Below are 13,254 nucleotides of genomic sequence, written 5' to 3' on the forward strand. Positions count from 1 at the left end.
TTATTATTTGACCTTTTTTGGTCTCTTCTGTTTTTTTATTCCTCTGTAACTCTTTTCCTGGATTATTTTTATTATTTGAATAATTTTTAGAATTCCATTTTAACTATTGACTTTAAGTATACTTTTTTGCATTATTTAACTTTTTCACAGTTTACTTAACGAGTTAATATTGCACCCTTTTATGTAAAATGTAGAAACCTTCAACTATATATTTAGTAGTTCCATTTATCTCCCACGCCCATCCTCTATGCTATAGTTGTCATAAGTGTTACACCTATATGCATTACAAATTCCATAGGATGTATAATTTTTGCTTTAAACAGTCATATATATTTTAAAGAAATTAAGAACAAAATAATTCGCATTCAAATATATACCATTTTTGATTCTCTTCATTCCATCCTATAGTTTCAGGTTTCTATCTGGTATTATTTCCCTTTAGCCTGAGCAACTGTCTTTAACATTTCTTATTGTGTATGTTTATTGATAAATTCACTTAATTTTCTTTTATCTCAAAATGTTTTTATGTTGTTTTCATTCTTGAAGAATCTTTTCATTGGATATCAACTTCTGGTTTGCCGGTTCTGTTTCTTTCTAGCACTTTAAAGATGTTTTTGCACTGTCTTCTGGCCTCAGGGGCTGTTGATGAGAAGTGGATGATCATTTGAATCACTATGACCCTATAATAATGTGCTGTTTTTCTTTAGCTACTTTTTAGAGTTTCTGTTTATTTTTGGTTTACAGCGATTTGACTCTGATGAATGAGGTGTGGTTTTCTCTGTATTTGTCTTGCTTGGGATTTGCTGAGCTTCTTGAACCTATGCATTTATATCTTTTACCAAATTTGTGAAGTTTTTGACTGTTATGTATTTAAGTATTTTTTTATGTCACCCTCTCCACAAGTTCATAAATCTCTTTTTCTCTCTTTTTAAAAATTGGGTGTTTTTTTTCCTCTCCGTTCTTTAGATTGGATGATGTCTCTTGATCTGCCTTCAAGTTCTGCTGTTAAGCCCACCCAGTGAATTTTTATTTTTAGAATTTTTCCAATTCTAGAATTGCTATTTTCTTTTTTTATAGTTTCTATTTCTTTGCTGAGATTTTGTATTTTAAAATTGTTTTTGCAAGCACATGTTCTTCTACTACATTCAGCTTAGTTACAATGGCTGTTTTAAGATCCTGGTCTGCCATCTGGATGCTTTCTGGGTTGGTGTTCATTGATTGTTCTTTCCCTACAGACCAGGCCACCTTTTCCTGGTTCTTTGTTTGTTGAGTACGTGGACATTGTGCATATCTGGATTCTTTCATATTCCTCCTAAGATTATATATACTTTTGCTTTAGCAGGCGATGACGTTGCTTAGACTCAAGCTGCAAACTCTGCGTTCTGGGAAGTAGATCAATCTTCTGTTCAGTCCTTTTTTCTCTGGCTGTGTGCAGACAGCCCCGTACATCCATGGCTCAGGCGTCAGCAAGAGACTGCAGAGTTACACACAGAATCTGGGGTTCCCCCTCTCTGTATCTTTCTTTTCCAAGACTCCCCTTTTATTTTTCAGCAGCTATGTTCGCCCTCAACTCTGTTTTCTGGTTCTTCGGCCAGAAAGACTATGGGTTTCTACTGGAGTTTCAGCTGCTCTGTGGTTCTGGCTTCAACCAGCCCTCAGGCTAAATGCTGTAAACAAGTAACTCACTATATGAGTGAGTTCCAAGTTTCAGTACCGCTCTAGAATCTTCCTGCTTTTATTAACTTTCCAGTGTACTCTTTGGTTAGCTTTTTGTTTGTTTGTATTTTTCCTGAGTTTAGAGTGCTCATCTGTGGGAGGGTCAGGTCTAGTAGGAGTTTACCAGTCATATCAGAAGTAAAAGCTCCTTGTGATTCTTTTGCATTTCTTATTTATCTAGTTGTTGGTTCTCTGTCTTTAATGTTAAAGGTTTGCTGAAAAGGTCTGATCCTTCATTGTTTGTTGCTGTTTAAGAAGTTCTGTGTGCAAACCACTATTCTCAAAGGATGAATTTCTTGGTAGAGTGATCAGGCAGAGCCAGGCTTTTTTCCTGGTAACTTCAAATTATCATTTTTCCCCCTAAGTACATTCAGTTTTTCTTGGTAACAATATTCCAATTTCTTATTTGTGGGAAATCTGCAAAGCAGAGTTGAGGAAGGGTCATACAGTTCAGTATTTGGATTTTTAATTAATTCTTCCATTTTCAGCCCAGCAGCTGACTCAAGGCCTTAACTCTGCCTATTCAACTGTATCGCAGTTTCCCTGGGTCCATTTCTCCAGAGAGTGAACCTTTCCAACGGTGTTGGACGATGGAGGTAGCCTTACAGGGTGGGGAAGCTGATCTAGGGGTCCAATTTTTCTTACCCAAACCTTCAACCAACCCTTTTGTTTTCAGCTCTACCCTTACTCCTGAATGCAGAACATCACAGTGACTCCAGTGTCCTGGGCTTTTATGGAGTTTTGTTTGATTAGAAAACTTCTTGTTGGCTAGCTATGTCCCCTCCACCATCTCCAGGCAGTTTTGTTCTTCCTTTCTATTCTACTAATTCAGCGACCATCTGTTTTATTCTGTCTGCTGCCATGTTATTGCAATATAGTCTGCTGTGGTCAGCTTATGTACTCCATATCCTTTTGCATTTATGCCTCCATATTCCTTTACATTCCTTTGGGTGGTGTTTCTGGAGGAAAGTAAATGTGTGTTCTCGCTTCCCTTATTAATAGGAAGTGAATAAATTATAAAGAACCAATTTGAGGAGAAAATATAACTTTTCTCGTAAATGATAAAAGCAAGCTTTTCTCTTCATTGTATTATGTTGGAATTTTAATCAACCAAGAAAACAAGATAGCATACTCTCCAAGTAAGAGATTCAAGTAGGGGGTGGTGGTGCTTATGTATGGATGTAGAATCACAGAGATTCTGAGCTATAAGGAACTTCTAGATCTTTTGGGACAGAGGTTGTCACACTTTTTTAGTGATAGTATACTTTTTTTTAAAATGAAATTTTATGTGCACTTCAATATATAAAACAGAAAAAAGTTATTTTCTCCCCAGCCATTTAACAGTGTTCTTTCGTAAAAATCCTGAGCTTCTTTCAAGAACTGTGGGATCCCCTGGAGCACAGATGGAAAATAATTGCTTGAGCGATATCAGTTTACATCGCCTTAGCCCAAAGAGTGTATACAACCATCTTTCTGGTATAAGTGCATTGAGAATATTAAGCAGCAATAATTTTTAAAAATCTTTTATTGATACATAATAGATGTACATATTTTCAGGGTACATTGATAATTTAATACATTCATATAATTTGTAAAGGTCAAATCAGTGTAATTGGGATATCCATCACATTAAATATTTGTCTTTTTTATAAGAAGCAATAATATTAATTAAACTTTATTGAGCACTTACTGTGTTTGGGGCATTATGTTATGGGCTTCGTGTACATTATTTCACTTAGTTCTCAACAATGCTGTGAGACAGGTATAGTAATTATCCCCATTTTGTAGATGAGGAAATGGAGGCCTCCAGAGGTTAAGTACTTGTCCATGGATCATAGCTAGGAAGTGGAAGAGCTGGGACCCAAAGGCCACCCACTTAACCATGACATGACACTGGGCATAGTCTGATGGGCTTTGCCCCCATGTCCCCAGCACCTGGAGCCATCACTGGGTGCTGTACACTCAGGGCTGCCTCCTGTTGTGACAAAAATATAATGGAATAGAGTGAAACAAAAGAGCAATGCATGTCTCTAATCCCCAGGCAACGCCAGCTCCCAGATACCCCACCCTATTCTGCATCAGACTCATACTGTCCTCCTCAGGTCAAAGGTGAGTGCCACCCACCTTCCGCACATCTTGCACTGTTACTCTTCTTCCTGGACTCTGGGTGGTGAGAAAGAGAGGCACCTGTCGCTGTGTCTTCCCCCAGGTGCGTGCTACCGGACCCTGAGGCCTGGCGCTGGGAAGACTCGGGCTGCTTTTCTGCACGCCGCAGCCGCAGCCGCAGCCGCACCTGGGATGCTGCCCTCGCGCCCGCCGCCGAGCATCTCTGGAATGGGCGACTCTGGCCAAACCCACAGCGGCTTTCACAACTGCTACCCAAACACCACTCATCCTGCCACCCTCCTGGACCAATCCGTGTCCTGCCAGCCGGGGACAACTGGTTCTTACCATCAGCAGCCTCTGTGCCACAACCCTGGGTAAAGGGAAAGATAATGAGTTGCGGAAGACCCCCGCAGAAAGCCTCAGCGCGGCCTCTGGCAGTGACCATCCCTTCCAGGAGATGGCAGTGTTGAGACGTGTATAGGACACGGCAAGGCCCTGGTGTTCTTGGCCCGGATAATCTTTTAATTAAAAATCCACTAAACCCAAGGTCCTCATTCAAAGAAAAGCTAAAGTGTCAGAAATATTAATACATAGGAAGCTTCTGGGTGACGGAGGAAGGACTGTTGGCTTATGCAGCCTCAGCTAGAATATTCAAGGGAATTGTGAGTTCTCAGAAAAATACGTCAATTAAGCAGTAACTTATATTCTTTTCTTCTCTCTTCCCTCCTCTCCTTCTTTTCTCCCTTTTATTCCCCTTTCTGGATATAGAGGGTGGTAAAAGAGTGAAGGCCATCAAAAATTGTGGTAAAACTCCTTGTGAAAAAAATTTTTCAGGTGTAAAATGTGTACCTATATTTTATGTCTGGATCTTCTCTGTCTCAACGAGTCCTCTGCCTTTCTGCCTTTGAAATGTCAGTGTATTTTTAAGGTAGGTGAATCTCAGATCACTTGGAATAAAAAAAACCCAAAATCTTAAGTTTCAGACAAGTAGGGCTCAAGGAACCATAACTAATTGGAATGAAGTTTAGGAAAGCAGAGAAGAGGGACCTGGGAAATTAAATTTGATTTAATGTAACACGGAGAGCAAAGAATTATTCTAACATTCACTTTGGTTTCTTGATTTTAGAGCCTCATTGCCTCCAACCAAGAAGAGAAAGTACACACAGGCCCTAGAGGACTCCGGGGACTGCCGAGTGTGGGCCCACCACTCCAGACCAAGTGAGCGGACTGGGCCGGTGACAAGGTCAATGCCGTCCAAGCCTTTCGAGGCTTCTTACCAGCCTTTGAGCAGCCCTAGAAAGTTTTCTCTCCCATAGATGGGCAATGGTAGGATCTGAGAGTTTGTTTCCTCCCCCTGGACTTATTTTTCCCGCAGGTGAGGTCACACAGCTGCCTCCAGGAAGAGATGCTGTTCTCGCTCTCTGGTGCAGGTGAAATGCCAGTCTTTTAATTTCAGGCGCCAGGTGTCTCAGAGGACCCAGGCTCCAGGCCTGTGGCAGCTGTGCGGTGTGGCAGTGCCCTCAAGACCTGCCGCCGTGCCCACTGCATTGTTCGGTGCAATCTTTCTCACTTGAATGTGCACAAAATCATGCGAGGACCATCCCGGTAAATGCAGATTCCGACGCAATCTCTGGGGCCTGAGATCTGCGTGTCTAACCAGCTCCCAGGTGGCGGCAATGCTGCTGGTTCACGGAAGGCACTCTGAGAAGCAAGACTCTGGAGGATTTCTCCAGTACAGCAGGGCGGTGGGAAGTTGAGGGTTCCTCACGCTCACTCCAGATTGGCGAGTGCCCAGTAGATCTCTGAAGTTTTGTATGATCATTTTAGAAGTCTTTCATCGCCTGATGCCAGGCGATCAGTCTACCTAGTTTCTTGCCTTATATAACATCTGACGTGACCTGATGAAGTCGCAGATTCATTGGTCTTTTGGAGTCTAAAGACTTGAACTTCAGAATTTTCAGAGTAAATGCTATGGCCCTTACTAGGAAAAAGGGTAATACTCCAAGCCAATTCTATAAGCCACTGTAAATACCGAAATGTGGGCAGTGCGAACAGTGTCCCGAATTCAGGGTACTAGATCCCATCTCTTCTATCCTGATACGTCACCTTGTCAAGAAGTCCAAGATTTCCCTCTTGGGGCACCCCCTCCCACTATTGTCCCCAAACTCTAGGGGTTTACACCACCCCGAAAGGAGACACACTTGGTGTGGCCTCAGTGGAGTGGGGGAAAACGCAACCTCCCCAGCTGGGGTTGCTCCTCTGCCTTTAGCAGCCCCACGGTTGGAGCTGATGCTTTGAGGGACACCTGGTGTCAGCTCCAGCATGGGCTGTGGATGACGACTTCACCCTCTCAGCCAAGTTCCCCCATCAGCATCGCCTGGCAGTGCTGTGTCAGAATCGCGCTGGGCATCCGGCCCTTGTATAAACGAAACCTCTAACTGCTTCCTTTCTTCTTTTACATGGATCCACCATGGCTGGCAGGTGCTCGACTTTTCTTTTTCCAACCCCAGAAACACAATGCTTATGAAAGCCCTCTTTTTGGATAACATAGAGCTCTCTATCCACCTTCCTATGCCAGGTTATCTTAATTTCTTCAGGGACCCCTGCAGCTAGCCTGAAGCTAGCTTCCTCATGATTCTCCAACATGAAAGGCTGAGTAAATTCCTAGCCAGGTGAGGGAACCATCTGTTCATTCTCCTATGGATGCAACAGCTCACGCAGGGATACAGGGCAAGTCACTCAAACCTTCCAAGAGTTTCCTCACCATATCAGATTGTTGCTCAAATCGTTCCGGCCATTCCAGAGTGAAGCGCCATCCTGTGATGGTTCTCTGCTGCCTGGCCCAGAGACGGCATGGAGTTTTCACCGTTTTCAGAGAACAGCTGTGGAAGAGTAACTGAAATGTCTCAACACGTAGGAAATCCCGTATCCCTTGTTTAAGTCCCATTTGCAGGTCGCTGAAAAGCTAACTAAAGATAATTGGTTCCAGACAACAGTTCCACAATGAAAATGAGCAGGTTCCCAGGGCCAAACACAAAAGAACAAACAAAACAAAACAAACAAAAAGCAAAGACTTAGTTAACCCAAATGCTACGTTTTCATTACAGTTTATATTTTTAGCGAAAGCTTTCCAATGGATAACTCCTATGTGATGTTGCAGAAGCCAAGGGTTTTTACCAAGGTCCTGGGGAAACAGCACATTGGTAGATGAAGGAGAAACTTATGCCAGTCTTACAGGCAGGAGTAGGATTGATCGGAAATGTTCTAATCTAAATCAATCGACAAGGCTTTCCTGGTGACCTTCTCCCAAGTAGTACACTTTGGCCAAGGGTTCCAAGAGCCCTGTTTATAGGGCTGAAAATGTAGATTACTGGGTTGGTGTGAGCATATGGAAAATCTTGCTTAGCAAGGAAGCTGCTGGTGGAGGGGCTCCTGCTAGCTGGGTCCTGGCCCCACCTGGTCTGAACCCCAAATATAAGAGGACTTATTGCCTTCCCGGGAGGCTTCAATCCTCTTAAATTTTAAACCTCACATATGAAAGCATTTTCCAGCCCCAGAGTCATGGCTTTTGGCCCACAGTGAGAGGTACACTGGCTGAATTCACACTGTGGAGTCGGAAAAATCACCTGTCTCTTCTCTGCAGGAATTGAGGACTCTCAGAACCCGTCTTTTCTTGATTATCAAATGAGAATCATAATTTTTACTTTACCCATCTCCAAGATTTTTTTAAAGTAAGGTGTGCAAACATATTTTGACAGGCACTCAAATTCCAGGTGTCAGTTTTCTCCAGAAGGTTGGAACTTGGGCCATTTGCTGCCTTCTTCACATTTCTCTCTTCTGTTAGATTCTCTCAAGAGATCTGCAGTCTAGCAGGAAGGGAAGAGGAAGGTTTGGATCCCATCTCTTCCACTTAACAGCTGTGATGCTGGGAGAGTTATTTCAGATCTCTGAACCTCAGTTTCCACATTTGCTAAGTGAGATTAAGAATCCTTACCTCATAACCACTTTAGAAATATGTTTGACAGTATCCGCTAAAGCATATCCTATAATACAACCAGTGATTCCACCCCAGGAACATACCTGGCAGAAATGTGTACACATGCCCACCAAAAGACATGCTTAAGAATGCCCATAGCAGCATTATTTATGATAACCACATAATGAAAATATCCGCAATGGCCATCAACAGCATGATAAATTGCGGTATATTTATAAAATAAAGTGCAATAAGGCAATGAAAATGAACAGAGGACTGCCATTTGCAATAATAATGGTTGAATCTCACAAGTGTTGGGCAAAAGAAGCCAGCACATAAGTTTACATAGCGTATCTAGTATTATTCCTTTTTTGTAAACTCCTCTACAGTGTTAGATTTCAGGATAGTGGTCGGTCTAGGGTAGGAGAAAGTATTATTAGAAGGGGACATGGGGGTGTCCCCTGGAGGGTCAGAAGCATCCTATTTCCTGATCTAGTGGTAGTTACACAGAATTCATTTTATAAAGAAGCATGCAATTGTGTACTCATGATCTATGTACTCTTCTTCGTGTATCGTATACTTCAGTAAAGACAGTTTATTGAATTAAAGGATCTTTACCTTGGAAATGATTTAAGGAATTGATGAAATTCTTCGCGAAGTGTCTGGGACAGTGCCTGTGGTGCAGAAAGCACCCAGAGTAGGGCCAGGCATGGTGGCTCACGCCTGTAATCCTAGCACTCTGGGAGGCTGAGGCGGAAGGATCGCTTGAGCTCAAGAGTTAGAGACCAGCCTGAGCAAGAGCGAGAACCCGTCTCCACTAAAAATAGAAAGAAATTAGCCGGACAACTACAAATATATAGAAAAAATTAGCCGGGCATGGTGGCGCATGTCTGTAGTCCCACCTACTCGGGAGGCTGAGGCAGAAGGATCGCTTGAGCCCAGGAGTTTGAGGTTGCTGTGAGCTAGGCTGACACCATGGCACTCTAGCCCGGGCAACAGAGTGAGATTCTGTCTCAAAAAAAGAAAGCACCCAGAGTAGTAGATAGTATTGGTAGTATGAATAAGAATAAGTCCCAGCATTAAGTTCAGGCTTGTGCCTGGAATTTCAGTGCGGGCCTGGGATCTCAGTTACCGGTCCCTGGGGTTTTACCAGATGATAGCCATCTCCCAGGGAAGCCACAACTATGTCACCCCTGTTGGAGTGGCTGCTCTGACATCCTTGCTGCTGGACAGGAAAGGGCAGGCGATGCTATTATCCTTGAGGACAATGCCCCCTGCTTCCCATCCACTCTCCCCATCAGTGTCTGGAGGAGCAAAGCTGACTTTCAGCTGCTTACCTGCCCACCTTGACCTTGCTGCCATCCTTCAGTAACAAGGAACCTGCGTTAGCTGGTATTTAGTCAGGTGTGTGGGTTAGTTATTTCACATCAGATAAGGTACCATGGAGGCCTAGAACAGAGGTATTTCCCAAGGCTTCTTAGGGATAAGCGAGTCACCTGAGCTGAAACAAGCACAGGTGATAATGACAGTGCCAGTAATAATACCCAAAGGCACCATTGTTTAAACTCTTACTGGTGGTCGACACTGTGCTGTACACTTTACAGACATCGAACCCCTTCAACAACCCTAACAGATGTCACAGGGTTACTCCCATTTTGCAGACAAGGAAACTGAAGCTCAGAGAGCTTAAATCATTTTCCTAAGATCATTCAGCCATGAAGTGTAGAATTGTGGTTCAAACCCAGGTCTATCTTCATCCTGAACTCTAAGCTCTTAACCCCTCCTTGACCCTCTCTTCATTGTAGAAGAGAGGAAGGAAAGAAGAAAGAATTAGTTTCTCCCTTTCTCTGAATTTGGTGTAAGCAGGATAACCATAAAAGGGTCTCTTTTTTGGAAAAGATTTTAGACCAGGGAACTTTTAGAGGAGGGAAGGCATGAGGAACTCCTTGCATTGCTTGCCTATAGGGTTCTTAGTGGGAAAAAAGTTTTTCTGGATTTTGAGAAATCTTTTCAAAATGGATGTTTTATAAAAACCAAAAAGAACGCATGTTTTATTTAGGAGACATTTAATAGTGATACCCCATGAAAAATAGATTTTTTTGTGACATTCGGGTTCAAAAGCAACTTGATGCAGCTCTATCTATTTATTTTAGGAAGTCTTCAGTGGAAGCATAAAGAAAGGAAAAGCTAGATTCGAAAAAAAAATCCATCCCCTTTCTCCTGCATTTTCCAAACTGCAGGCTGAGTGGACACAGTCAATAGGAGCCAATGTCCTATTTCTATGTTATTGTTGACAACTTGCACTGGGCTTTTGAATGCCCACTGTTTCCCTTTCCCTCCTGAAGTCAGGCATGAGCAATGGTAGGGGAGTTAGGAGAAGAGGGAAATGGCCAACATACCAATGGCACTTTACATAAAAATTATCAAAGGTTGAATTGTATGGTTAGGGAAGCATACTCAAATTAAGACATACAACTTGCAAAGATTATGCAAAAATAGTAGGTTGCACATGTGAAATTGCTCTTATTTGACCATTTTTTGACATACAAAAGTGGCAATTTCATATAGTTGATATTGCACACTAACAGTCTCTGTTACTTTATCTTGGTTTTAGCTTCTGAAAGTGCTTTCACTTCCATTATCTCATTCTCTCTGATGTGTAATGTTGCATGATATCAGGACACATATTTTTAATTTCTACTTTGCAGTTGAGGGAAGTAATACTCTAAGTGAATAAATAACTCCTCTAAGTTCAAAAAGCTAGTTGGACCACAGAATCTTGGTACCACAAAAGACCTGTAAAAATTAGAATATATGGGTTGCATTAACAAAAACACACAAAAACCCCAAAACCTCAAACTGCCTCGAGAAAACAAGCAAAATAAAACAAACAAACAAAAAACAAAACCAAGGGATCTATTATTGGGTCTTATAACCCAGGAGTTTAAGATTGGATCCCAGAACTCAGATCACATCAGCAGGACTGGGTGCCCTTCATTTTTTAACTCTGTCTTCTGCTTGCCGTGTGGGTTTCATTGCCAGATGGACTTTACCCTCACGTCCCAAAATGGTGCCAGCAGCTCTTGGGGATGTATGTCACAGGTTCAAACTTCATGGGAAAGAGCGAGCATCTCTGAACCTGCATTTCCTGAAGTGCAGAGATCCACTCTGCTTGGGTTGAATTGAGCCCCACATTCACATCTGATGCAATTACTGATGCAAGCACGAGTGATGTCCTTTGATCAGCCGAGTCCCTGCCCTCTTGGCACTGGGAGTGGACTTCACTGGAACCACACAGACTGGACATGAGGAAAAGCTATGCAGGAAGTAGGGTGGACAGACTAGGGATGAAGTTTCCAAAGAATGTCCACCACCTCCCCTCTAAGATCACTGACCCCAAGCTGCTCCTTTTCCAGATGAGGAACTGAGGCCAGCAGCACCCTTCCTCCCCCTAGCATTTGACACTTCCCACAGGGTCACTCTGCCCCACGTATGGCCCACTCAGTAGCTCCATGCTGCTGTCTGTGAGTCTAGGAAGAACTGTCTAGTAGGAAGGCTCTAATCCACCAATTTCTTTGCAGTGACAAGTAGGAGCCACAGCGGTGAAGTACAGAACCACGACAGTGAGGGACAGAATGGGATGCCCGTGGACCAGTGCTCTCCTGTTTTGAAGTGGCAGCCATACCAGAGTGATCCTTGGCATAGCTTATTAAACAGTCATTACGAAAAACTGTAAGTGGCCTTAGCAACTCCTTAGGGTGGGCTGGAGGGTGAGGGGGGAAAAGGTGATACTAAATCTCAGGGCTGAAACCAAGCACTGGGGCTTTGATGCCACCCCTGGCCAAAGGGACAGGTGAATGAGAAAATGTCTGTCTTACTGCTCGTGTTTTGCATCCTAACAAATGAAGAACTGGGACATGGGTTTCTGCCCTTCAGGAACCTAGACTTGTGATTCTATCTCATTATAATTTCCCCATTCAGTGATGAACAGAGAGGAAGTCTTTCTGGGATCACATGCCCAGTTTAAACTAAAAGCTGGAACATGGAGATTCCCCAAATCACTAACATTTAATCTTGCAGTTGATTTACAATATCATAGAATTCTTTTCTGGGGACCACATTAAATGGTTAGCCTATGACCACCCTCGACGTCATGCTGCAAATCAGCATTGCCAAGTTCTTTGACAAAATATCCTGCAGCAATCATAGTAGGTGGTTTCTTTGTATTAAGACACTGAAATCAAATCATACAAAATATCCTAAAACTGGAAAGGTTTCACCCTATTTTTATGACATTATAGTTTCACAAAAGAAATGTAGACTCATGCATTATTACTGTTAAACATCCTTTAAACCTTCTCTTTATTCCTCGGGCTATAATTTACCTACCTAAACCTTCCAGAATTTTCATTAGTTATAAATCCTTCTTGAAACACTAAAAAATGTTAATGGTTAAAGAATAGGATTTTCAAGTTATAAATAAAATATGAAATGAGCAATGTTGGGCTATAAACTTGAAGGCCTTCTTGGTATTTTCCTAATTCAAATATAGTAAAGCTTATCACTAGGAATTTTATGTTGGATGGACTAGAAGGAAGAAATAGTTTCCTTGAAATCTGTAGAATTAATGAGACTTTGGGAGTTGGTATATTTAGGAGGCAAAAGGGAGATAATTGCTAATTGGATCACTGAAATGTCATGAATTTATGTCTTTTCCACTGTATGCAATTAGAAAAAGAAATGAAGGGTCCGTAGGTCTTGGCTTTGAGTCTTAGCCTTCATTTGATTTTCTTTTGAGGAGGGTTCCACGTTCTATCTTAAATACGAGTACAGAGGTACGAAACCGTCACACACAGGCACACTGTTTTAATTAACACCTTTAACTCCTCGCAGCCTCTAAGCACCAAGTTCATCAAATATTCACGGTAACTGTCGTCTCTTTTCTTGTTTAAAGAGATATTTACGTTTATTTGAACAGCCTATCTCTGCTCCAGAGATAGATCTAGATCTAGAAAAAAAGAACACAGACGGTATCAACTGAAAAGTATAGAAGCAGATTTATTTTGGATGTTCAGCCATAATTCATTTTTCCTAAGCAAAAAAGGAAGGCGATATTGATCCAGATTAAAATTCCGTCCCCCCGATTTTATTACTTATATCACTGAGATAGAAATAGCACTGCTCTTTTCTTCAATAGCTATGTCTAATTTGTTACAAAAATATTATTCCCCTAAATTACCTAAGAACACTAAAGTTAGGACATTAAAAACTTATTGAATCTTTTTTTGAATGATATTTTAAACCTCTATTATCAAAGAGCTTTTAAAAAGTAAGTTTAGTTGAATTTACACTTAACTTTTGATATCAAAAGCAGAATTGCCATTCTTAGGTAAATAGAATAGATTTCTATAATCAGAGATTGGAGTTTAAGATTCAGAATAATCTTCAGCAGTATA

The 13,254-nt window shown here is 41.9% G+C and overlaps 1 protein-coding gene across 1 annotated transcript in view; it reads left to right on the top strand.

Annotated features, from left to right (window-relative positions):
* The window catches only part of MYRFL (myelin regulatory factor-like), a 145,427-nt gene that overhangs the window by 33,683 nt on the left and 98,490 nt on the right, over positions 1 to 13,254 (top strand). Inside the window, exons 3-6 of the mRNA XM_012642037.1 lie at positions 3,758 to 3,825; positions 3,926 to 4,196; positions 4,949 to 5,040; positions 11,380 to 11,530. Coding sequence (XP_012497491.1) covers positions 3,758 to 3,825; positions 3,926 to 4,196; positions 4,949 to 5,040; positions 11,380 to 11,530 — 582 coding nt within the window. The remainder of the gene's footprint in view (positions 1 to 3,757; positions 3,826 to 3,925; positions 4,197 to 4,948; positions 5,041 to 11,379; positions 11,531 to 13,254) is intronic.

Source organism: Propithecus coquereli, unplaced genomic scaffold (genome assembly GCF_000956105.1).
Source record: "Propithecus coquereli isolate 6110/MARCELLA unplaced genomic scaffold, Pcoq_1.0 Scaffold172, whole genome shotgun sequence".
NCBI lineage: Eukaryota > Metazoa > Chordata > Mammalia > Primates > Indriidae > Propithecus > Propithecus coquereli.